General features: G+C 50.1%; 1 protein-coding gene across 1 annotated transcript in view; it reads right to left on the bottom strand.

Annotated features, from left to right (window-relative positions):
- SLC39A11 (solute carrier family 39 member 11) overlaps window positions 1-22,653 on the bottom strand; it is a 282,879-nt gene extending 260,226 nt beyond the window's left edge. The window contains exons 1-3 of the mRNA XM_068977847.1: window positions 22,551-22,653; window positions 18,257-18,375; window positions 12,453-12,491 (exon numbers count right to left, since the gene is read on the bottom strand). Of these exons, the coding sequence (XP_068833948.1) occupies window positions 12,453-12,491; window positions 18,257-18,364 (147 nt within the window). The 5' untranslated portion in view covers window positions 18,365-18,375; window positions 22,551-22,653. The remainder of the gene's footprint in view (window positions 1-12,452; window positions 12,492-18,256; window positions 18,376-22,550) is intronic.
- Between the last annotated feature and the right edge of the window lie 1,110 nt (window positions 22,654-23,763).

The raw sequence follows: 23,763 nt of genomic DNA, 5'->3' as shown, positions 1-23,763 counted from the left end.
TGGAGCCTCTGAAGGGAGTCGGCTTTTTCCAAACACCAGCTCATCCTTGCTAAACCGTGGTTCCCATCAGATTACAGGTTCTTGAGGAATTCCCTGGAGGAGGTCAGGTGGTTAGGGCTGCACACATCCACCACTGAGGGTGCAGGTTCGATTCCTGGTCAAGGAAGTAAGATCCTATAAGCCGTGCTGCAGCACAGGCAAAAAGGACCAGGGTTTCTCACCTTTGACTGCACATTGCCATCACCCTGGGTGGGTGCGGGGGACCCTAGAAACCACTGAAGCTTCATCCCAGCCCTAGAGATTCTGATGCATTGAGTCCAGGTGTGACTCTAATGTGCAGCCAGGGTGGCAGACCACCATGTCAGAAGGGAGGGAGCTTCCCCAAAGCCTGAGAGCTCCCTGGAACCAGACCATCCAGGAAGCTGGGCCGAGTCAGCTCACTCTGCTGGACCAGAGACGCCAAGGATGGGAGCAAATTGGAGTTCAGTTTGAGCTGGGACCCCTGGCTTTATTTCACCGTGTTAAATGACACACGCTCACCCAGGGCCATCTGTCTCGATGGCCACAGGGTACCTTATGCGACAAGGACAACAGAGCAAAAGGGTCCGTGTAACTCATTCCACTTCACTGCAAAGCCGTTTCTCTGGAGATTCTTAAAGGTCTGCCTCCCGCAAAGGGGAGTGGTGGTGTCAACTTCAGGAGGGAAGGCTGGGCCCCCATGGGGAGGGTCCACCACAAACCCACGCCCCCAGGAAAACCCCCAACTCAGGAGCCCTGGACGCTCCAGGGAGCATCCAAGACCTCCAGCCTGGCTGGGGCCCTGTCTGGACAGCACAGAGCTGCCGTCCCCGTGGTCCATCACCCACCTGCAACTACACCAGGGGTCAGTGAACTTGGGGGGAAAGCCACAGAGCAAATATTACAGGTTTTGCAGGCCGGCTGCAGCACCTCGGGGCTGCTGCTGTAATGCTGGAGCAGCCACAGATAACGTGTGGACCAACGGGTGCGTTGGGATCCAACAATCTCCAGTGACAAAAACAGACAGTGGACAAGCAGACAGACTGTGGGCGGGACGTGGACCGCGGTGTGCTGGGTTCACCCCTCCACCAGACCAGACCTTCCCTAAACACAGAGACCGTCTCTCTCGGCACGCCTTACGCGCGCAGCGCTTGACATGGTGCCTGGAACACAGCAGGTTCTCCATGAATGACAGGAAGGAAAGAGGGAAGGGTTGGAGAGAGAGAGAGAATGCGAGGAAGGCAGGGAAGGAGGGATGCAGGGAGAAAAATGAGCCAGTCTTAAAGGAGTATCTACTGAACACCTACCTATTCTTACAGAGAATCCGTAAGACTTACCGTGACTTTGGGATGCTCACATCTGACTATTTCAAGCCTCCCAAGGTCCTTTTTCATACTACCCATGCATTTCTCCAGGCAAGAATACTGGACTGGGTTGCCATTTCCACCTCCAGTTCATAAAGAAGACTGAGTGTCTAAAAAATTGATGCTAACTGTGGTGCTAAGGTAGACTCTTGAGAGTCTCTTGGACTGCAAGGAGATCAAACCAGCCCATCCTAAAGGAAACCAACACTGAATATTCATTGGAAGGACTGATGCTGAAGCTGAAGTTCCAATACTCTGACCACCTGATACAAAGAGCCGACTCATCGGAAAAGACCCTGATGCTGGGAAAGATTGAAGGCGGGAGGAGAAGGGGACGACAGAGGATGAGATCAGTGATTCAAAGGACATGAATTTGAGCAAACTCCAGAAGACAGTGGAAGACAGAGGAGCCTGGCGGGCTATACTCCATGGGACTGCAAAGAGTCAGACACGACTTAGCGACTCAACAACAGTAACATCAAAGGCCCGTTTTAATTTCCCGCTGGTCACTTACTTACACTCCCCCCCTCTCGCTCATGGGAACACGGAAGGACGCCCCCAAACACAGCAGAACAGGTATCCCCAAGGAGTGACAGTGCCCCAGTGACAGTCGACACAGTCAGCCCAGGAGGGCAAGGCAAGGCAGAGGGAGAGAGCAGGAAGCAGGGGTTTCCGGGAGTGAGAGTGGAGGCCGCCCGAGGGTGCACGTAGGGAAGGAGAGCGGATGCGCTGAGCCGGGCGGGGCGGGACAGCATCCAGGGTAGTAACAGTGTCGGGGCCAGGCGCTGGGCAGGATCAAGGCCGCCTCTCCCATATGCTCAAGCACGTGGGCTCCTCCACCGACATAATGCTGTGCGCTCCCATCGCCGCAGGGAGAAGGTAATATGTACCATTTCCTCCCCCACACGGTTTGTAACGACACTGGAAATCTGAAGCATGAAATTGAAAAGAAAAAATACAAGAATAATAATAACAGTCTGTCTCCGCCCTGGGCGCTTTTCTCCCTTTTTCCCTTCCTTCCCTTCTCGCCTCCCCATCCCCCTCCCCTCCCCAGGGTGGAGTCAGGATGTCTGGGGGAGGAAGGGGCCCATCTTGCTGGCACAGGATGACGGACAGTTGGGGGACGGAGCTGTCACCACGCCACCCTCGCACTCACAGGAACCACTGCCACGCGGGGGCCAGGAGCACCAGAAGTCAGCCTGGTCTCCTCTGCTGTGTTCAGGGTCTTCTGCCTGGGCTCAGCCTGGTCTGAGGACACCCGGCTGAGACACAGAAGTTTCCTTCCAAAAACGGGCCATCTGAGACCCTGAAAAAGAAAATGCCTTGCGGGAAGTGACAGGTGCCCCTTAGCGACGCTGCCGACTGTCCTGAGCATGGTCCTGGCTGTGGCAGGGGTGGTCCCCACGCTCTCTTCTTGTTCTGGGCCACACCCTCCAGCTCACACGAGACCCCTGGGGGAGGGGGCTCCAAGTCCCACCGAGCCCACCCTGGAACATGCCATCGCTATGCTGAGCGCCCACCTAAAGGGCAGCCTTAGCCCCAGAATGGGCTCCCCAGGTAACTCAGTGGTAAAGAATCTCTCTCACCTGCCGATCAGGAGACGCAGGTTCGAGCCCTGGGTAGGGAAGATCCCCTGGAGAAGGAAATGGCAGCCCACGCCAGCATTCTTGCCTGGAGAATCCCACAGACTGAGGAGCCTTGGTGGGCTGCAGTCCAGGGGGTCGCAACGAGTTGGACAGGACCGAAGTGATGAAACAGTGACACCAACAGCCCTAGAGCAGACCAGCATCACCTCCCTGGTCCCTGCCTCCCGGTGCAGCAGAAAAGCTGCAGACGGCAGGACACAGGAAGCCCCGAGGCTTCCCGGCTCCCCACATCTTGAAAACACAGATTTAAGAGAGGAGATCCGGGGACATCCCTGGTGGTCCAGTGGTGAAGACGTCACCTGCCAAATCTGGGAAGTGCGGGTTCCACCCCTGAAGCTAGGATCCCACATGCCTCGGGGCCAAAAAACCGAAACAGAAAGCAGAAGCAATACTGCAACAAATTCAATAAAGACTTTAAAAACGGTGTACGAGAAAAAATTAAAAAAAAAAAAAAACAAGAGAGGAGATTCCCATGAGACACCTGCCATGAAACTCCCAAGGCGGCCTGTCTGGTCCAAGCGATGCTGGGGATGGGACCTGCTCCAGGTCCACGTGGCTTCAGCCTCCCCGGGGGTCACCTGGGGCCCTTCATCTCACTCAGCCTCATAAAGAAGAGAGTGATGGCTTGGGGAAACAGAGCCATGATCTTTCAGGCATCTCAACAGAGCCCATCTGAGTGCTCACACTGTCTGTTGGGGGCCCAGCCCATTTTAGTGTGACCAAAAGACCTCACATTGAAAAATCCCCATGAGCGCATGCCAGGCTTCCCCACGCCTCAGACAATAAGAAGGGGAAAACGCAACAGCAACTGTGTGTGTGTGTGTGTGTGTGTGTGTGTGTGTGTGTGTGTGTGTGTTCAGTCACTAAGTCGTGTCCAACTCTTTGCGACTCCATGGACTGCAGCACATCAGGCTTCCCTGTCCTTCACTATCTCCCGGAGTTTGCTCAAATTCAGTTAGCAACAGCAATTATTAGTTCGTAATCTGGGATCCATACAGCTGGGAATATAAAATGTAAGCCTGGGCTTCCCTGGCAGCACCGTGGCAGAGTCCACCTGCCAACGCAGGAGACCTGGGTTCAATCCCTGATCCGGGAGGATCCCACATGCCACAGAGCAGCTAAGCCCATAGGGCCACAACCGTCAAGCTTGTGTCCTAGAGCCCGGGAGCCACAGCAACTGAGCCCACAGGCCACAACAGCTGGTGCCCTCACACCCGAGATCCCGTGTCCCCAACAAGAGAAGCCACTGCAACGAGGAGCCCTTGCCCTGTGCTGCAAATAGAGAGGAGACCCTGCTCGCTGCAACTAGAGAAAAGCAATGCAGACCCAGTGCGGCCAAAAATAAATAAGTCAGTAAAATTATTTTGAAAATAAATAAATAAAAGCTAGGCTTTCTGAAGACCCAACTCAGTGGCTACTCCCTGCACCCTGGCCCTTCTCACTCAACTATCTGCTCTAGGAGAAACCTTTCTGCTGGATCTGGCTGATATCTCCTCCGTGAAACCCTCATGTGATGACTTAAGCCCATTTCTTCCCATCCATTTCTCTACGGAGATGGAGAACAGCTGGTCACCATCATCCCTCCAGACTCCAAGGCCTTCACCGGAGAGCATCATTAACTTCCAACAGTGCGACGGTTATTTGCAGAAAATGCCACTCACGGCTTGCAGCACAAAAGCCGACTCAGCCAAAATCTCCCTGAGAAAAATCACATCTTTCATAAGGACCCAGCTCCCTGTGCGATTAAATAATGGATATTAAATTGCCTTTTCATGCCTAGCAGTGAGCTGTTTGATTGGTGGCCTTTCTCTTCCGCAGTTTCATGGTCATTTTTATTCTGCACAAGTACTGCTTCCTTGAGAGAGAATATACACTGATTTAGAGAACCCTGGTTAGTTCAAACCTCACAAAAAACAGACATCAGGGCCAGAGCAAAGAAAATGAAAATGGTGACCCTCGATGCTTTGTCCAAATTCATCCAAACGGTCATCTCTGGGGGCAGTGAGTGCTTTTCTCACTTGGATGAAAGGATATTCAATTGCAAGTTTAAATTTACCATTAAATAGGTGAGTAGGGGAATAGGTGGACCAGAAACGGACTGAAACACTTCGTAATTGCTTTGCAACAAAAAGAGAGACGCTAACTTCCGGAAACTCACTCCTTCAGACATGCAGATCCAAGAAGCTCTTAAGGAACCATCCCTTCCAACATCCCCAGACTCCAACAGACTCAGCTGAGGTCCAAGATGACCGAGGAGCCTCCCCAAGGTCACAGAGCTCAATGCTGACAGCCGCTGACTTCTCATCTGGGTTTCGTCCTAGTGGCGTGCCATCTAGCATTTTTTAATTCTGCGTAAGTAATTTACTCTCTGTGGTTCTGTTTCTTGTCTGTAAAATAGAGGCAGCTGGATCAGACACCATCTAGGAGGCAATGAGCTTTAACTGTTGGGACTCAACAGTCAAGAGGGTTCAAATCCCAGCTCTGCTCCCTGAAGACATGGAAGCAACCTGAATGTCCAGCAACAGATGCAAGGATAAAGAAGATGTGCCACGTGTACGCAGTGGAATACTAGTCAACCAGAGAAAAGAAGGAAATCAGGGCTTCGGCAGCAACATGGAAGCAACTAGAGATGACCCCACTAAGGGAAGTCAGGAAGAAAGGCAAATACCATATGATGTCACTTATGTGGGATCTAAAACACGACGCAAATGAGCTTATCTACAGAGCAGAAACAGACTCACAGATGCAGCGAATGTGTTTGTGGTTGCCAAGGGGGGAGGGGGAGGGGTAGGAATCAGAGATGGAGACGATTATACTCAGAATGGATAAGCGGCAAGGCCCTACTGCATAGCACAGGGAAATATGTCCAACATCCTGTGAATAAACCATAACAGAAAGGAATACAAATGCACATAACTAAAGCACTTTGCTGTGCAGCAGAAATGAACACCACACTGCAAATCGACTATCAAGTTCCTAAAGTAACAATTAAAAAATAAAAGGCTTTCACCTCAAATTTAACGAGTCACAAAAGATATAAACTCTGGCATGTAAATATCGATGTGCTTAAATAAAACTATTTCATCAGTCGTTTAAATGGACCCACTAGGATCTAAACAGCATAGGAGGGAATTCCCTGGCCGTCCAGTGCTTAGGACTTGGTGCTTTCACTGCTGAGGGCCAGGTTAAAATCCCCGGTCGGGGAACTAAGATGCCAAAAGCCATGCAGCCAAAAATAATTAATTAATTAATTAAAAATAAACAGCATAGGGATTTGATTCTCTCCGTTACCCACTTAAAAATGTGCACAAAATCAGCTGTGTGTTTATGTCTTGTGCACTTTTCTGTTCCAGGGTTATATTCTACACACAGAAACACAAGCGCCAGCTCCTCTTCAAAAGCCAAAAAATGCACACCATTCCTCTTTCTCCTTGATTCGTATATCAATTCCGTTTTCCCACTGAATTTTATCCTAGAGCAACTTATATTTTATGCCAGAAAGCCTATTATTGGTTTCTTTCTCATACTGGTTTGCAATAAAATATCTATGCACATTTCAATTTAATTTTTTTTTAATTTCCTGTGAGCCTAGAGTTCTAACTGCTTAAATAACAATTTCCTGGATTGAATGACTATTAAAACTATTAGTGGTTGAGAACAGATTCATAACAGCAAAAATTTAATATACCATTTCATAATTATTAAATATTCAAAAGTCTAATAATATTTATTCTTGGAAATACTTATTTTCAAGGATGAGGCCTTTTACTAATTTTTTCAGTTTTCACTCGTATATCTGTGAATAAACATTAAGCGGTTACTGCTAGAATAGGACAGGGTTAAGCATCAATTTTATTTCCATTTTTCTGAGTTTTTTTTTCTTGAAGTAAACAAAGAAAATGTATTCATGTAAAAAAGATTAAAAAAACAAATATTTTGTTCTAATACTGTCATTTTGGGTTTTTTTAAATATTTTTTTATTTATCTACCTAGTTGGCTACTCTGGGTCCCAGGTGTGGCATGTGACATCTTTAGTGAGAGCCTGTGGGATCTAGCTCCTGACCAAGGATTGAACCTGGGCTCCCCGCATTGGGAGTGCAGAGTCTTGACCACTAGACCACCAGGGAATTTTGTTCTTTGAATTCTATCTGCTGTTGCTGCTGCTTCCAAGTCGCTTCAGTCGTGTCCGACTCTGCCATAGATGGCAGCCCACCAGGCTCCTCTGTCCCTGGGGTTCTCCAGGCAAGAACACTGGAGTGGGTTGCCAGTTCCCTCTCCAATGCATGCAAGTGAAAAGTGAAAGTGAAGTTGTGTCCAATTCTTCACGACCCCGTGGACTGCAGCCTACCAGGCTCCTCCATCCATGTGATTTTCCAGGCAAGAGTACTGGAGTGGGTTGCCGTTGACTAAGAAGGCCCAAAATCCCAGTGCAGTTCAGTTCAGTCACTCAGTCGTGTCCGACTCTATGCGACCCCATGAACCACACCACGCCAGGCCTCCCTGTCCATCACCAACTGCCAGAGTTTACTCAAACTCATGTTCATTGAGTCGGTGATGCCATCCAACCATCTCATCCTCTGTCGTCCTCTTCTCCTCTGGTCCTCAATCTTTCCCAGCATCAGGGTCTTTTCCAATGAGTCAGTTCTTTGCATCAGGTGGCCAAAGTATTAGAGTTTCAGCTTCAGCATTGGTCCACCAGGGAAATTTACACTAACGGATTTCTTTCTCTCTTTTTTTTGGCCACACCATGTGGCTTTCAGGATCTTACTTCCCTGAAAGGACAGTATCTGAATTGCTAAAGGATTTGTGTCCAGTGATCAGCGATCTGAGTCCTTCACCATCTCCACCCCAGCACCCACATGCCAAGGGCCACTCCATCTGTGCGTGGAGATGCTGCTACTAAGAGGCACAGAACCAAGGCAAGAGAGCATCTTCCTTTGATAAAGCAGGAGAGGGCAACTATGTCGCAGAAGGTGGGAAGGCACAGTCTGCCTTGGGATCTGCTTGGGCAGAGCAGTTCAGCCAAAAAGAACAAAACTGGAAGCCGAGGACATGGACACTGATTTTGCGACAACTTTCTGTGCCCCATGGAACACCTAGAATGCTCCCACAGACTCTGATCTCAGAGTTGCTGGCTTAGAGGACTTTCAGGAGGTCCCACCCGCAGGCCAGGTTTTGCAGATCACAGGACTACAAAAACAGGAGCAAGGAACCAAATCTGACTCAACGGAAAGGGAAAAGCACGTATTAACGGGCCTGCTCATGTGACTGATGACATTGAAAAATGAACTCACGAGGTCAGTAGGTGCCCAATATGCTACTGGAGAAGAGTGGAGAAATCGCCCCAGAAGGAATGAACAGACGGAGCCAAAGCAAAAACAACGCCCGGGTGTGGATATGACTGGTGATGGAAGTAAAGTCTGATGCTGTAAAAAGTAATACTGCATAGGAACCTGAAATGTAAGGTCCATGAATCAAGGCAAATTGGAAGTGGTCAAGCAGGAGATGGCAAGAGTGAATATTGACATTTTTAGGAATCAGTGAACTAAAATGGACTGGGATGGGCAAATTTAATTCAGACAACCATAACATCTACTACTGTGGGCAAGAATCCCTCAGAAGAAATGGAGTAGTCAACAAAAGGGACCGAAATGCAGTACTCGGATGCAATCTCAAAAATGACAGAATGATCTCTGATCATTTCCAAGGCAAACCATTCAATATCACAGTAATCCAAGTCTACGCCCTGACCAGCAACGCTGGAGAAGCTGAAGTTGGATGGTTCTATGAAGACCTACAAGACCTTTTAGAACTAACACCCACAAAAGATGTCCTTTTCATTAAAGGGGACTGGAATGCAAAAGTAGGAAGTCAAGAAACACATGGAGTACCAGGCAGATTTGGGCCTGGAGTACAGAATGAAGCAGGGCAAAGGCTAGCAGAGTTTTGCCAAGAGAACACACTGGTCATAGCAAACACCCTCTTCCAACAACACAAGAGAAGACTCTATGCATGGACATCATCAGATGGTCAATAATGAAATCAGGTTATATTCTTTGCAGCCAAAGATGGAGAAGCTTTATACAGTCAGCAAAAACAAGACCTATACAGTCAGCAAAACCAAGACCAGGAGATGACTGTGACTCAGATCACGAACTACTTATTCCAAAATTCAGATTTAAATGGGAAAAGTAGGGAAAACCACTAGACCATTCAGGTATGACCTAAATCAAATCCCTTACGATTGATTATACAGTGGAAATGACAAATAGATTCAAGGGATTAGATCTGATAGACAGAGTGCCTGAAGAACTATGGACAGAGGTTCATGACATTGTGCAGGAGGCAGTGATCAAGACCATCCCCAAGGAAAAGAAATGCAAAAGGCAAAATGGTTGTCTGAGGAGGCCTTACAAATAGCTGAGAAAAGAAGAGAAGCTAAAGGCAAAGGAGAAAAGGAAAGATATACCCACTTGAATGCAGAGTTCCAAACAGTAGCAAGCTGAGATAAGAAAGCCTTCCTCCATGATCGGTGCAAAGAAATAGAGGGAAACAATAGAATGCGAAAGACCAGAGATCTCTTCAAGAAAATTAGAGATACCAAGGGAACATTTCATGCAAAGATGGGCTCAATAAAGGACAGAAATGGTACGGACCTAACAGAAGCAGAAGATATTAAGAAGAGGTGGCAGGAGTACACAGAAGAACTATACAAAAAAGATCTTCATGACCCAGATAACCATGATGGTGTGATCACTCACCTAGAGCCAGACATCCTGGATTGCAGAGTCAAGCGGGCCTTAGGAAGCATCACCAGTTCAGCTATTTCAAATGCTGAAAGATGATGCTATGAAAGTACTGCACTCAATATGCCAGCAAATTTGGAAAATTCAGCAGTGGCCACAGGACTGGAAAAGGTCAGTTTTCATTCCAATCCCGAAGAAAGGCAATGCCAAAGAATATTCAAACTATTGCATAATTGCACTCATCTCACATGCTAACAAAGTAATACTCAAAATTCTTCAAGCTAGGCTTCAGCAATACGTGAACCATGAACTTCAAGATGTTCAAGCTGGATTTAGAAAAGGCAGAGGAACCAGAGATCAAATTGCCAACATCCGCTGGATCATCAAAAATGCAACAGAATTCCAGAAAAACATCTACTCTGCTTTATTGATTACACCAAACCCTTTTACTGTGTGGATCACAAGAAATTGTGGAAAATCCTTCAAGAGATGGGAATACTAGACCACCTGACCTGCTTCCTGAGAAATCTTTATGCAAGTCAAGAAGCAACACTTAGAACTGGACATGGAACAACAGACTGGTTCCAAATCGGGAAAGGAGTTTGTCAAGGCTGTATACTGTCACCCTGCTTATTTAACTTATATGCAGAGTTCATCTTGTGAAATGCCAGGCTGGATGAAGGACAAGCTGGAATCAAGATTGCCGGGAGAAATATCAATAACCTCAGATATGCAGATAACAGCACCCTTATGGCAGAAAGTGAAGAGGAACTAAAGAGCCTCTTGATGAAAGTGAAAGAGGAGTGTGAAAAAGTTGGCTTAAAACTCAACATTCAGAAAACTAAGATCATGGCATCCGGTCCCATCACTTCATGGCAAATAGATGGGGAAACAATGGAAACGGTGACAGACCTTATTTTGGGGCTCCAAAATCACTGCAGATGGTGACTGCAGCCATGAAAGTAAAAGATGCTTGCTCCTTGGAAGGAAAGCTATGACCAGCCTAGACAGCATATTAAAAAGCAGAGACATGACTTTGCCAACAAAAGTCTGTCTAGTCAGAGCTATGGTTTTTCCAGTAGTTATGTATGGATGTGAGCGTTGGACTATAAAGAAAGTTGAGCACCGAAGAATTGATGCTTTTGAACTGTGGTATTGGAGAAGACTCTTGAGAGTCCCTTGGACAGCAAGGAGATCCAACCAGTCCATCCTAAAGGAAATCAGTCCCAAATATTCACTGAAAGGACTGATGCTGAAGCTGAAACTGCAATACTTTGGCCACCTGATACGAAGAGTTGACTCAGTGAAAAAGACCCTGATGCTGGGAAAGACTGAAGGCAGGAGGAGAAGGGGATGACAGATGATGAGATGGTTGGATGGCATCACTGACTTGATGGACATGAGTTTGAGCTGGACTTTGAGCGGGAGTTGGTGATGGACAAGGAGGCCTGGCATGCTGCAGTCCATGGGGTTGCAAAGAGTTGGACACGACTGAGCGACTGACCTGCACTAAATGTGATTAAAGAGACTGGAATACACAGCGCCGCTAGGTGGTATCATGCCTGGAAAATGGAATCCGCACTAAGTGAGTCTCTAGGTCTGACTCCCAGTTTACGGGAGACCTAGGGGACAGAAGAACAAGTTCAACAGCCCCAGAAAGCAATCCGCCAAGGTCAAATCGTGGGACATTCTACAGACCAACGATTCAGCTTCTCTAACAAATTACTAGGGGTAGGGGTGGAAATGGTGGGGTGGGGGGAGAGTACTGTTACAGAATAAAAGAAACTGAAAATACTCAGTATGAAACAAATTCAAGGCTGCTCCCCGGTGGTCTGGTGGTTAGGACTTGATGCCTTCACTGCCAAGTCCCAGGTTTCACCCCTGGTCAGGGAACTAAGGCCCAGTAAACCTTGAGCTATGCCCCCAAAAAAGGAAACAAATTCAATATGAAAATCTTGTTTGGATCGTGATTCTAACAAAAGAGTTTTAGGAGACACCTTTGAAAGACACAGAGGAAGTCTGAATGTGAAGTCAAATATTGGATACTAATAAGGAAATATTAATTTTGGTAGGTGTGATAATACCATGCTGATTTTTTTTTAATCATTCAGTTAGAGTTGTGCGTTGAATTTACAACTGAAATTATATGATGTCTGAGATCTGCTTTTACAAAACATTCTCCCTCCCACATATACTGGGTGGTAGGAGGTTGGGGGAGGAGGGGTATGTTAAATGAGCTTAGCAAAATGTCACTAATGATTGAAGCTGAGCTGTGGGTACCCGGGGGTACCTCATGGGATTCTCTCCACTTTTGTAGATGTTTGAAAATATCCATAATATAAGGCCCTATGGGTGATGAGGAGGAGTAAAGAACATATTTGATTAGAGCCAACAGAGCTCTGTGCTAAGCCCTCCCTAAATATATATACCTCACTTGGAATACTTATTTACAAGTCCTGAGACAGCTGCCAACAGGCCTCTTTCTCGATCTAAGGAGAGGCAGGGGCATTCCCTTTGCTGGACGCAAACAGGGTCAGCGATCAGAGGGAGCCATTGGCAACTGGAGATTACAAAGAGGGAACGTGGCCACAAGGGCAGAGGCTGGAAATAGCCCTTGGCAGAGAAATAACAGAAGAAACACTCTCCACTCAGATCCCTCCCACCATGCGCTGACTTACCCCTGCAGCAAAGCCAAGGCTTCCATCTAAGATCCGCCTCTGAAAACGAAAAAAAGATGTTTCAGTTTCTAAGAAATGTTTCATGGAATAGGAGGCAATCATAAGCCTAAGAAAGCTACATGAATAAAGACAAGCCTAGGCCGGAGCTTGCAAATCTATCTGGAACCCTGGACCCCAGTCTTTATAAAATGAGCCAAGAGTCAGGGGAAAAAAAAAATTTTTTAAACCTTCCATCCATTCCACAACCAATCAGAGGCTTCATTTAGCACGACCCTTGGCTCACATTGGTCCACGTGCTTTACATCTTTCTCAGCGCTTCCTGTAAACCACGGCTATGAACCTTTAGTAAGGAGCTGGTATGGGCTTTCCTGGTGGCTCAGAGGGTAAAGCGTCTGCCTACAATGCGGGAGACCCAGGTTCGATCCCTGGGTCGGGAATATCCCCTGGAGAAGGAAATGGCAACCCACTCCAGTACTCCTGCCTGGAAAATCCCATGGACTGAGAAGCCTGGTAGGGGGTCACAAAGAGTCGGACACGACTGATCGACTTCACTAAGGAGCTGGCACTTTGGCCACCTCGTGCGAAGAGTTGACTCATTGGAAAAGACTCTGATGCTGGGAGGGATTGGGGGCAGGAGGAGAAGGGGACGACAGAGGATGAGATGGCTGGATGGCATCACGGACTCGTTGACGTGAGTCTGAGTGAACTCCGGGAGTTGGTGATGGACAGGGAGGCCTGGCGTGCTGTGATTCATGGGGTCGCAAAGAGTCGGACACGACTGAGCGACTGAACTGAACTGATAAAGTTGGAAATTGACAAGTACTGACGAGGAGCACATCGACCAACCAAAATCCTCCCACACTGCAGGTGGGCGTACAAGCTGGTCCAGCTACTTTGGAAAGCTGGCAGCATCCGCTCACAGTGGAACTTCATCAGCATGCCCTATGACCCAGCAGTGAGGGCCATGCGTAATTACCAACAGAAACACATATTGGATTCAGCGTATTTGTGGACAAAAATGCTTTTTATGGCATTACTTGTGAGAGCCAAAACTCAAAACTACCCAGAGGTCCACCAAAGGCAGAATGGATAGGTCATGAGGATGTATACACACAGAGAATATCACGTAGAAAGGAGAACACACACACACACGTGACTGGAGCTCACAGGCAGGCAGGGCACTCAGGAAACCCCAAAACGGTGGAAGTGAAAGTCTGGGTAGCATTTCCCTTCTCCAGAGGATCTTCCCAGCCCAGGGATCAAAGCCAGGTCTCCCACATTGCAGGCAGATTCTTTACCAGCTGAGCCACAAGGGAAGCCCAAGAATACTGGAGTGGGTTGCCTATCCCTTCTCCAGCAGATCTTCCTGACCCAGGAATCGAACCAGTCTCCTGCATTGCAGGTGGATTCCTTGCCAACTGAGCAATAAATAGGGTGAAATCTGCCAGACACAAAAGAGCATTCACTATACAGTACACTCTACAAAACAGAGAAAACAAAACTCTGCTGTTGGAGACCAGGAGACGGGCCGCCCTTGGAGTGGAGCAAGGGACTGGTGTAGGGATTGCAAGGGACCCTGAAAGGATTGCTGCAGGGGAGGGCAGGGGTTCAGTTCAGCTCAGTTTAGTTCAGTCTCTCAGTCGTGTCCGACTCTTTGTGACCTCACGGACCGCAGCATGCCAGGCCTCCCTGTCCATCACCAACTCCCGGAGTTTACCCAAACTCCTCTCCATTGAGTTGGTGATGCGTCCAACCATCTAATCCTCTGTTGTCCCCTTCTCCTCCTGCCTTCAATCGTTCCCAGCATCAGGGTCTTTTCAAATGACTCAGCTCTTCACATCAGCTGCCCAAAGTATTGGAGTTTCAGCTTCAACATCAGTCCTTCCAATGAACACCCAGGGCTGATCTCCTTTAGGATGGACTGGTTGGATCTCCTTGCAGGCCAAGGGACTCTCAAGAGTCTTCTCCAACACCACAGTTCAAAAGCATCAATTATTCAGTGCTCAGCTTTCTTTATAGTCCAACTCTCATATCCATACATGACCACTGGAAACCATAGCTTTGACTAGACGGACTTTTGTTGGCAAAGTCATGTCTCTGCTTTTTAATATGCTGTCTAGGTTGGTCATGACTTTCCTTCCAAGAAGTAAGCATCTTTTAATTTCATGGCTGTAATCACCATCTGCAGTGATTTTGGAGCCCCAAAAAATAAAGTCAGCCACTGTTTCCCCATCTATTTGCCATGAAGTGACGGGACCGGATGCCATGATCTTAGTTTTCTGAATGTTGAGTTTTAAAGCCAACTTTTTCACGCTCCTCTTTCGCTTTCATCAAGAGGCTCTTTAGTTCTTCTTCACTTCCTGCCGTAAGGGTGGTGTCATCTGCATATCTGAGGTTATTGATATTTCTCCCGGCAATCTTGATTCCAGCTTGTGCTACTTCCAGCCCAGCATTTCTCATGATGTACTCTGCATAGAAGTTAAATAAGCAGGATGACAATATACAGCCTTGACGTACTCCTTTTCCTATTTGGAACCAGTCTGTTGTTCCATGTCCAGTTCTAACTGTTGCTTCCTGACCTGCATACAAGTTTCTCAAGAGGCAGGTCAGGTGGTCTGGTATTCCCATCTCTTTCAGAATTTTCCACAGTTTATTGTGATCCACACAGTCAAAGGCTTTGGCATAGTCAATAAAGCAGAAATAGATATTTTTCTAGAACTCTCTTGCTTTTTCCATGATACAGAGGATGTTGGCAATTTGATCTCTGGTTCCTCTGCCTTTTCTGAAACCAGCTTGAACATCTGGAAGTTCACAGTTCACCTATCGTTGAAGCCTGGCTTGGAGAATTTTGAGCTTTGCTTTACTAGCATGTGAGATGAGTGCAATTGTGCGGTAGTTGGAGCCTTCTCTGGCGCTGCCTGTCAGGGGTTGGGGGGATCCTATTCTAGTACTTGATCTGGGCGCTATTTCCATGGACATTGGTGAAAAGTCATCAAGCTGTACACTTAGAAGATGTGCATTTTCCTTTCTTTAAATTACGTATTTGTTCTGGGTGTGCTGGGTCTCCGTTGTTGCACGCAGGCTTTCTCTCGCTGCAACGAGTGAGGGCTGCTTCCCAGCTATGGCGCACCGGCTTCCCATCGCGGTGGCTTCTCTTACTGCAGCTCGAGGGCTCCGGATCTCGGGCTCAGCAGCTGTGGTGCATGGGCTTAGCTGATCTTCCCGCACCGGGGAGCGAACCCGTGTCCCCTGCATTGGCAGGTGGATTCTTAACTGCTGGATCATCAGGGAAGTCCATAAAATGTGCATTTTTCTATATGCATTGTGTTTTTCAATAAAAATATTTTCTTTTTAAGGAGGGGCCTAAGTTATATAATCTCTAGCCACATGGACACAGTTGCTATTGTTCAGTCATAAACTAACTGTCCAGCTGTTGGGGACTGGCTAAATAAACTGCAGTGCATTTTATGGGATGTTCTACAGCTCTCTAAGTAACTAATCAAAATAATCAAAAAACCATTTAGGGTTAGGGAGGGATGCCTATGACATCCAGTGAAAAATGCTCATTATGGAAATTCATAATTTGATCCTCATTATGTATAGAAAACAGATATGTCAGTATTTGTATACTCAAATACAGCCAAATAAATTTTAAGAAATATTTCAGTTTCCTTTCAGAAAAGTGAGATTGAGAACATTTTTTATTATTTTTTTCAGTTTCTCCACATTTTTTGAGTTCCCTACAATTACAATATGATTTTTTTTCAATCAAGAAAATGAATTTGGAGGACTTTCCTGATGGCCCAGTGGCTAGGACTCTGCACTCCCAAGGCTGGGGGCCTGGGTTTGACCCTTGGTCAGGGAACTAGATCCCATGTGCCTCAACTAAAACCCACTGCTGCCAAATAAACAAATATTCTTTAAAAAAAAGAAAATGAATTTCGAGTGAAGTTGAGTCGCTGTTGATAGCAGTGGAGGGTAGATGGCTAAGTGTCCATCACCCCCAGGAACCCCACTGAAGCCCCTATATCAGCTGGGGTTCACTGGGACAGGAGGAGAAGTGCTTGCCTCTGGGCACTCCCATCCACGCTGGGTTTATCCCTCACGTCTGGTCCTTCCCACCTCTCCGGCACGGCTCCTGTGCAGAGAGGGCTCACCTGGCCCCGCTGAGCCTGCTCCCTCCAGAAGGTACTGCTTTCAAGGCTGGTCCTTAGCTGGCTCCTGGGAAGCTGGCACTAGGACTGCTCCCTCCATCCCTGACCGATACAGGTGGGTCCCTGTGCCCGTTTCACAAACCACGTGATTTATCCGGGACAGCTGCTTTCCTTCTGAGAGTCTGGAGTTTGGGTTGGTGGCTCAGACGCCTCCGTGGCCAGCCCCAGTAAAGACCTCGAGGACCGAGCCTGTACTGGGCGTCCCTGGGCAGACACATCGTCCACGTGTTACTGCGTTGTCACTGCTGGGGAAGGAGCATGCTCCGTGCCCACTCGTAGGAGGAAGGGGGCGTCAGACCCCAAACCTGTGCACAGATCTCCCCAGACCCTGACTGTCTCTCTCTCACTGAAGCTGTTGTGTCCTTTCGCTGTAATAGACCTTAGTGACGACGACACGGCTCAGCCACATACCGAGTCCCACGAGCCTGTCTAGTGAATCACGGCATCTGTGAGTGGTCATGGGGACCCTTGACACGCCTCTGCACAGAGAAGTGTCTCAGCCGTTCCTCCTACTGACCTGGGGGCAACACTAACGGGAGACAGATTAGGGGCTCCCAGCTCCCAGGGGAGGGGGGCCTCTGTGACGCCTTCTCCCTTCCGAGCGGCCCCCACAGCACCGACCAGGCTCACTCGGGGCCTGTGGACTTCCACTCAGGTCTCTGCGGCCAGCCGGCCAGCCAGAGCCCAGCTCTTCCGACTCATATCTCTGCTTCTGAATGTAACTGAAACTGGGGAAGATGGAAAAATGGGCTGCTGTACCCCGGAAGGGCTCGAGGACGGAACCCTGGGCGACCTGGCACAGCTGTCGGGAGACGGGCGGGGCGCTGGGTCACCTATTGACCAGTCTCCGCAGGCTCCCAGCCCAGTTCCCAGCAACATCGGCACTGCTGTACAGGTCCTGACATGAGAGGACCCCAGCCGGCTGGCTTCCCGGGCCTCTTGGCGGGTCTGCCTCACTCCTCCAGCACGTGCCCGCTCGCCACACCTGCCCTGCCTGCGTCCCGAGCACGGCGGGCGCAGGGACTCTGCGTTCATCAGGATGCCGTGGACTCGGGCAGCCTGGGCTGGAGGAGAGGCAGGGCCTCCAGGCACAGGAGGCGGGCGTGGGCTGGGGAGGGGCAGGAGGGTGCGTGGAGTGTACAAGGAGGGGGGCTCTGGGAGACGTAGGGGCGATGTAGGGAGATGTAGGGGTGGGGGTGGGGTCTTCAGGGGCCTGGGGGGCGGGGGGCAGGTCTGTGTGTGCTCATCCCAAAGCGGGTGAGGGAGGAAAGGAAGAGCCTAAAAATGGGCCGAAAGGGACAGAGCCGGCCCCCTCGCTTTCTCCCGGGTCTCTTCCACCCCTTGCGGTCTCAGGGCGACAGGGACAAACCTCACACACGTTGCCACCTGCTCGAGGCCCAAGAGAGCCTGGGCAGCAGAGAAATCGGGCGGGGGCTCGGAACGGCCCAAACACTGGGCATCGGGAAGGGAGACGCAGAGGACCGGTGAGCCCCCAGGCGGGGGGCTGCAGGGGGCGAGGGAAGGAAAGAGCCAGAGTTCACTACAAAGAGCCCTCCCACGACCCCCCAGAACCAAATCGAGGCAACTCACCTGTCCGCTAGAGAAGACGAACACGAGGGCCGCCCCAGCCGCCGTCAACCCCCAGGTGAAGAAGGTCCCCAGCAGGGCCTGGGACACTGGGCTGTGGCCGTGGAGCATGCTGGATACGGCTGTGTGCGGAGAAGCAGAGAGGGTCACCGCCCGTGGTCCCTCCCCTGGACGCTCGCGCACTAAGGGGTCCACAGGTCCTCCATGGGAGCCGCCCGCACACCCGTCAGTGACGTCAGTGACCCGGCCCAGGCCAGGCTGGGTGGCTTCACCCAGGCTGCCCCCAGCTATCGGAAGCCATCCAGCTCTGAAAGGAGACACCTGGGGACGCTCAGGGAGACGCCCCGGGAGACGTGGGGGAGGAGACGACATGAGAGAAGGGATGGCACTGGGAAATGGTTCCAAAGACGCGCCAAGAATGCAGATTCCTTAGCCTGGAGGGAGAGAACCTGGGAGGGTCTGACTGCAGCCTTCGGGCATGTTCTACCTGTTTCGCCTGAGCCTTGCCTATCATCCATCATCGGTCTAGTCTCCTCCGAGCACAGGCTGACCAGCTCAGATGCCCTCCTGAAGCTCTTCCACCCAAAGAAAGTGTTGGTCGCTTAGTCGCATCCAACTGTTGGCGATTCCACGGACTGCAGCCCGCCAGGCTCCTCTGTCCCTAGGATTTCCCAGGCAAGAACTGGAGAGGGTAGCTATTCCCTTCTCCAGGGGCTCTTTCTGACCCAAGGATCGAACCCACGTCTCCTGCACTGCAGGCAGATTCTTTACCATCTGAGCTACCAAGGAAGCCCAATCAAACTTTCAGCAGCTCTCTGGAGCAGTCCTCACGGCAGCTCCTGTGGCCGCCAAGGATTCACTCCATCAGCTGACCGTCAACTCACCCAACAACTCTTCAACCACTGCACCCTGCAAGGGCACTGTATTGCAGCTCAACCCTGTTATTCGCGGCGCCTTTCACAAGCCCCAAATGGTCCTGCTCCAAGTCTCTCTTTATCCAGTTTCCTCCCCAGCCTCCCGCCATCAGACCCAGGGCATCCTCTGTTTAAGCCGACTTCGATGCCACGGTCCCTGATTTCCCTCCACTCTGGTCCCAGGGCACCTCTTCACTGCTTTCTTTGTGTGGGCTTGCCTCCTTCATCTTTCATATCATTCATTGTTTAAAAATAGGGATGATGCTTTTTCACATTTGATACCCCCCAAAATAGGGTTTTCTGGCACTTCAAAACATACGTGCTGAATTGAAAAGGGCGGGCTTACCTTGAATAAGCAAAGACACAGAAACAAAACCCAGGTGTCGTTTCCCCCAGTCCACTGAGCGTGTGCGTGTGTGCTCAGTCCAACTCTCTGCAATCCCATGGACTGCAGCCGGCCAGGCTCCTCTGTCTATGGGATTCTCCAGGCAAGAGCACTGGAGCAGGTTGCCATGCCCTCCTCCAGGGGATCTTCCACCCCCCCCCCCCCACTCAGGGATTGAACCAAAATCTCCTGAGTTCCCTGCATTGCAGGCAGACTCTCTACCCACTGAGCCACCTGGGAAGCCCCCCACCACCCCACTAAGCACTGTTGCTCCCAAGGCTGAAGTTATCACTGCCCACCAAGGAAGGAAAGGGAAGTGCCATGCCCTCTTGGTTCTGCTCAGCAGACCTCCTCTAGACTTGGATGTGTTCTAAATTCTAGCTCTGAAATGACAGGGAGTCACCTCACCTGTGGAAAGTTACAAGGGAGAGAAACCCACTTGTTGAAAAGCTCTGTGTGTAGTTGGTACAATAAATACCAGGGCTCAAGGCCTCATCTGAAAGGGCTCATTCAGCTCCCCCGATCCTCTAGCACTCACAGGGCTGGACATGACCCCAGTGGGCTCAGCCCTGCCAGCCCCTAGTGGTCCGTGAGGAGCCAGCAACCCTGAACTTGCAGGGCAAAAGCTGTCAATTCTGCTCTGACCCTGGAAGGAAACCCGGGCAGAGGGTAGATGGGCCCTCTTATGCCAAGGGGGTCAGCAAACCAGCAGGATTCAGATCTAGGAAGCTGTACGTCAGGGTGAAGCCAGGTAAACCCAAGTGAGCCCAGCTGCGCCCAGGCTCAGCCAAGGTGCCAAGAAACCTCAGCTCGAAACAGAATCTCTGGATTCAGCCTGGGCCTCCAGAGTCTAAGTGGAGTTCAGGAGGATGACTGCACCAAATGAAGAAAAAACACCATTAAGAAAAAACCCACCTCTTTACATAAGGCATCTTGTTAAGGCACCCTAAAGAGAATGGTCTGTGCTTCTAAACTAAGACATTCGGATCATTACACCGATCTTTGTGCATACAAATTTCAAAGAGGATTTATAAAGAAAGGCACACAGCTAGCATCCTCTCGGTAATCATCCAAGCCGGGTCATAACAGCAACAACAACAACAAAAAACTTTGTTTTTCAGCATTGAATGTTCCCTTTAGCAACTACAGAAAAGAGGAAATCATTTACATTCACCAAACAGCCAAAGACGACGTGGGTTCTGTGGGCTGGCAAACAAGGGAGGTTGTGGGTGTTCCTGGGGGCTGGTGGGAGATGAAAACACTCTTCCAAGACTCTATTTATGCACAGGCACCCTGAGATGTAAGAAAAAGAGACACAGAGAGAAGGCCAAGGCCACCGTCCTTGCCAACCCAATAGCAGCGAATTTATCGTTGGGGATGCCAGCCCAGCGCTCCTCAGAGAAGTTTTTTCCTTGCTGTTTTAAATCCTCATGACCCTGCTGGTCCCTGGCTAAGACTCTGCACTCCCAGTTCAGGCAACCCGGGTTCGATCCCTGGTCAGAGAATTAGATCCCACATGCTGCAACTAAGAGTTCTCATATGGCAACTGAGGGTCCCGCACGCTGCTTCAACGAAGATCGAGGATCCCACGTGCTGCCACTAAGACCCTGGTGCAGCCAAAATAAACAAGTATTAAAAAAAAAAAAAAAACCCTCACTACTCTAAGGGTGGTCCCAGAACCAGCAGCGCTGGGCGCCCTTAGGAGCTGAATTAGAAATGCAGAATCTCAGGTACCGTCCCAGAATTGCTGAGTCAGAATTAACATTTTATAGGAGCTTCCCAGGTGGCTCTGTGGTAAAGAATCGGCCGTCAATGCAGGAAGATATCCTGCAGAAGGAAATGGCAACTCACTCTGGTGTTCTTGCCTGGGAAATCCCATGGACAGAGAAGCCTGGCAGGCTACAGTCCATGGGGTCGCAAAGAGTCAGACACGACTGAGCCAGGGACCATGCACGCACATAGCACCCCACCGCATTCCATGGGGGATGGACATTAGAGTGGAAAGCATGGGTCTAAAACTGGAAGAACTTCTACAAGACCGAGAGCTTGGAAAGTGAGCTCTCCTGCCCCGTGAGGGATCGGCAGGGCCACCGCAACGCAGAGCCAAGAGCGCAGAAAGTTTTCTCCAGTAGGCAACACAGAAGGTCAGCCAGGGTGGCTCAAAAGCCACTTCTGCAGTGGGCCTCAGACTTCCCAGGAGCTGATATTAAATCATAAGGCCGGGCCCCTCTGCGGGAGGGAAGATGATTCTCTGCCTGCTCCAGCTTGAAAGATGCCAGCACCTCCCCACACATAGCAGCGCAGGGCTCCTGGCAGATAGAAGATTTCTGTCTTTTCTCTCCCTTTTAAACCTGTTACCCCACTTCCAAGAGGCAGCTTCAAGAGGCTGATGGAAAAGCTGCACAGGTGTAAAGAGCGCTTCACGAGACCCGCATGCCTGCCCTGACTCCAAGACTGGAACTGAGCAAAGTGATTCGGGTTTGGGCATCTGTGACTGTGAAAACTGGTCTCCAATACCTGGCTACTCAAAGTGTGGTCTGAGGACCTGCCAACCCGGGGGGTTGATGAGAAATGCACCTCCTTGGGCCTGCCACACCTTAACCAGATTCCCAATCAAGTTCAAGGGTCCTGCTGACCCTCAGAGCCTGGCGGAGGGCCCTTGGGGTAGCTGGACTTGCAACCAGGTCTGCTCCTGGGGTACCCCCTCCACACGCCCACTGGGAAGCACTGAATGAAAGGGATCTTGGGGGACCACTGCCAACAGAAGGACAACACCCGCCAGCTTGCCCTGGAGAGGGGCAGGGGGCGTGCTCCCGGCCCCGCTCCCCCTCCTCTGCCACCTGCCGAGGCCACCCTGCTTCTCTCCTGACCCCTTCCTCTCCCAGGGACACCTCCTTCCAAACTGCATGTGGCTGCCCTTCCAGGCCCCGCGCTCGGCTCCTGGGTGCCCCAGACCCCGGGCCTCCAGCCCCGCCGAAGGCGAGAAGAGCCGACTCACTTGGGTGCCCTCTCAAGCCCCCTCTCCACTTCCATCAGCCCCACAGCCGCTGCCGGTTCTCCGGGCTCCACTCCGGAGTCACTTCCTGCTTCCCTCCAGGCACACGTGTCCCCGGCCACCAAGCTCCGCCCCGCCTGCTGAAACTGGCAGATCCGGCAGGAGAATCAATTTTCTGGTTCACAGCCTCTGCGGGCTCGGGAAGACACCGGGGCGGGTAGAACTGAGCGCTGCACAACCCTGGGCAACCTTCCGGGAAGCCATAGAAACCCAAAGAAACAACACCCCGCAGCGTGCCTGATCTCAGTTAAGTTGCTGCATTCTGGCAGCGTCCTGGGTGAGCAACAGAGCATGCGACCTGCAGTCTCCCACCATCAGCGTCATTCTCTAGGTCAGTGGTCCTCAAATGACAGCATCCAATGAACTGTGGTGTTGGAGAAGACTCTTGAGGATCCCTTGGACTGCAAGGAGATCCAACCAGTCCATTCTGAAGGAGATCAGCCCTGGGATTTCTTTGGAAGGAATGATGCTGAAGCTGAAACTCCAATATTTTGGCCACCTCATGCGAAGAGTTGACTCACTGGAAAAGACTGATGCTGGGAGGGATTGGGGGCAGGAGGAGAAGGGGACGACAGAGGATGAGATGGGTGGATGGCATCACTGACTCAATGGATGTGAGTCTGAGTGAACTCCAGGAGTTGGTGATGGACAGGGAGGCCTGGCGTGCTGCAGTTTATGGGGTCGCAAAGAGTTGGACACGACTGAGCGACTGAACTGAACGGAACCACCCCCAGAGATGTCCAAACACAGAATGCTGGCACCCTCAGAGCTTCTGGTTCTAGAAGCCTCTGCAGAGGTTTTCTGTTCTGAACCAGTAGTGTTGGTGCTCGGATCCTAGAGCCCTTCATCAAGAACCAGTGCTTTGCTCTCCTGGCCTTCTAGGAAAGGACCATGGGGGGTGTTGCTAGGTGTAGCCAAAAATAAAGAGAGGATGTCCAGTTAAACTTGAATGTTAGGTAAACAACAATTTTTGAGAGAAGCCTGGCGAGCTGCAGTCCATACGGTCGCAAAAAGTCAGACATGACTTAGTAACTGAACACATAGCATATATCCTGTGTGTTCCTTCTCCAAGCAGCTCACTATTATCTGGGACATACTCCTGCTAAAAGCACATTTCACATTTGTTGCTTATCCGAAATTCAGCTGTCACTGGGCG

Source organism: Capricornis sumatraensis, chromosome 8 (assembly GCF_032405125.1).
Source record: "Capricornis sumatraensis isolate serow.1 chromosome 8, serow.2, whole genome shotgun sequence".
Classification (NCBI taxonomy): Eukaryota; Metazoa; Chordata; class Mammalia; order Artiodactyla; family Bovidae; genus Capricornis; species Capricornis sumatraensis.
This window is presented reverse-complemented; position numbering and strand designations above follow the sequence as displayed.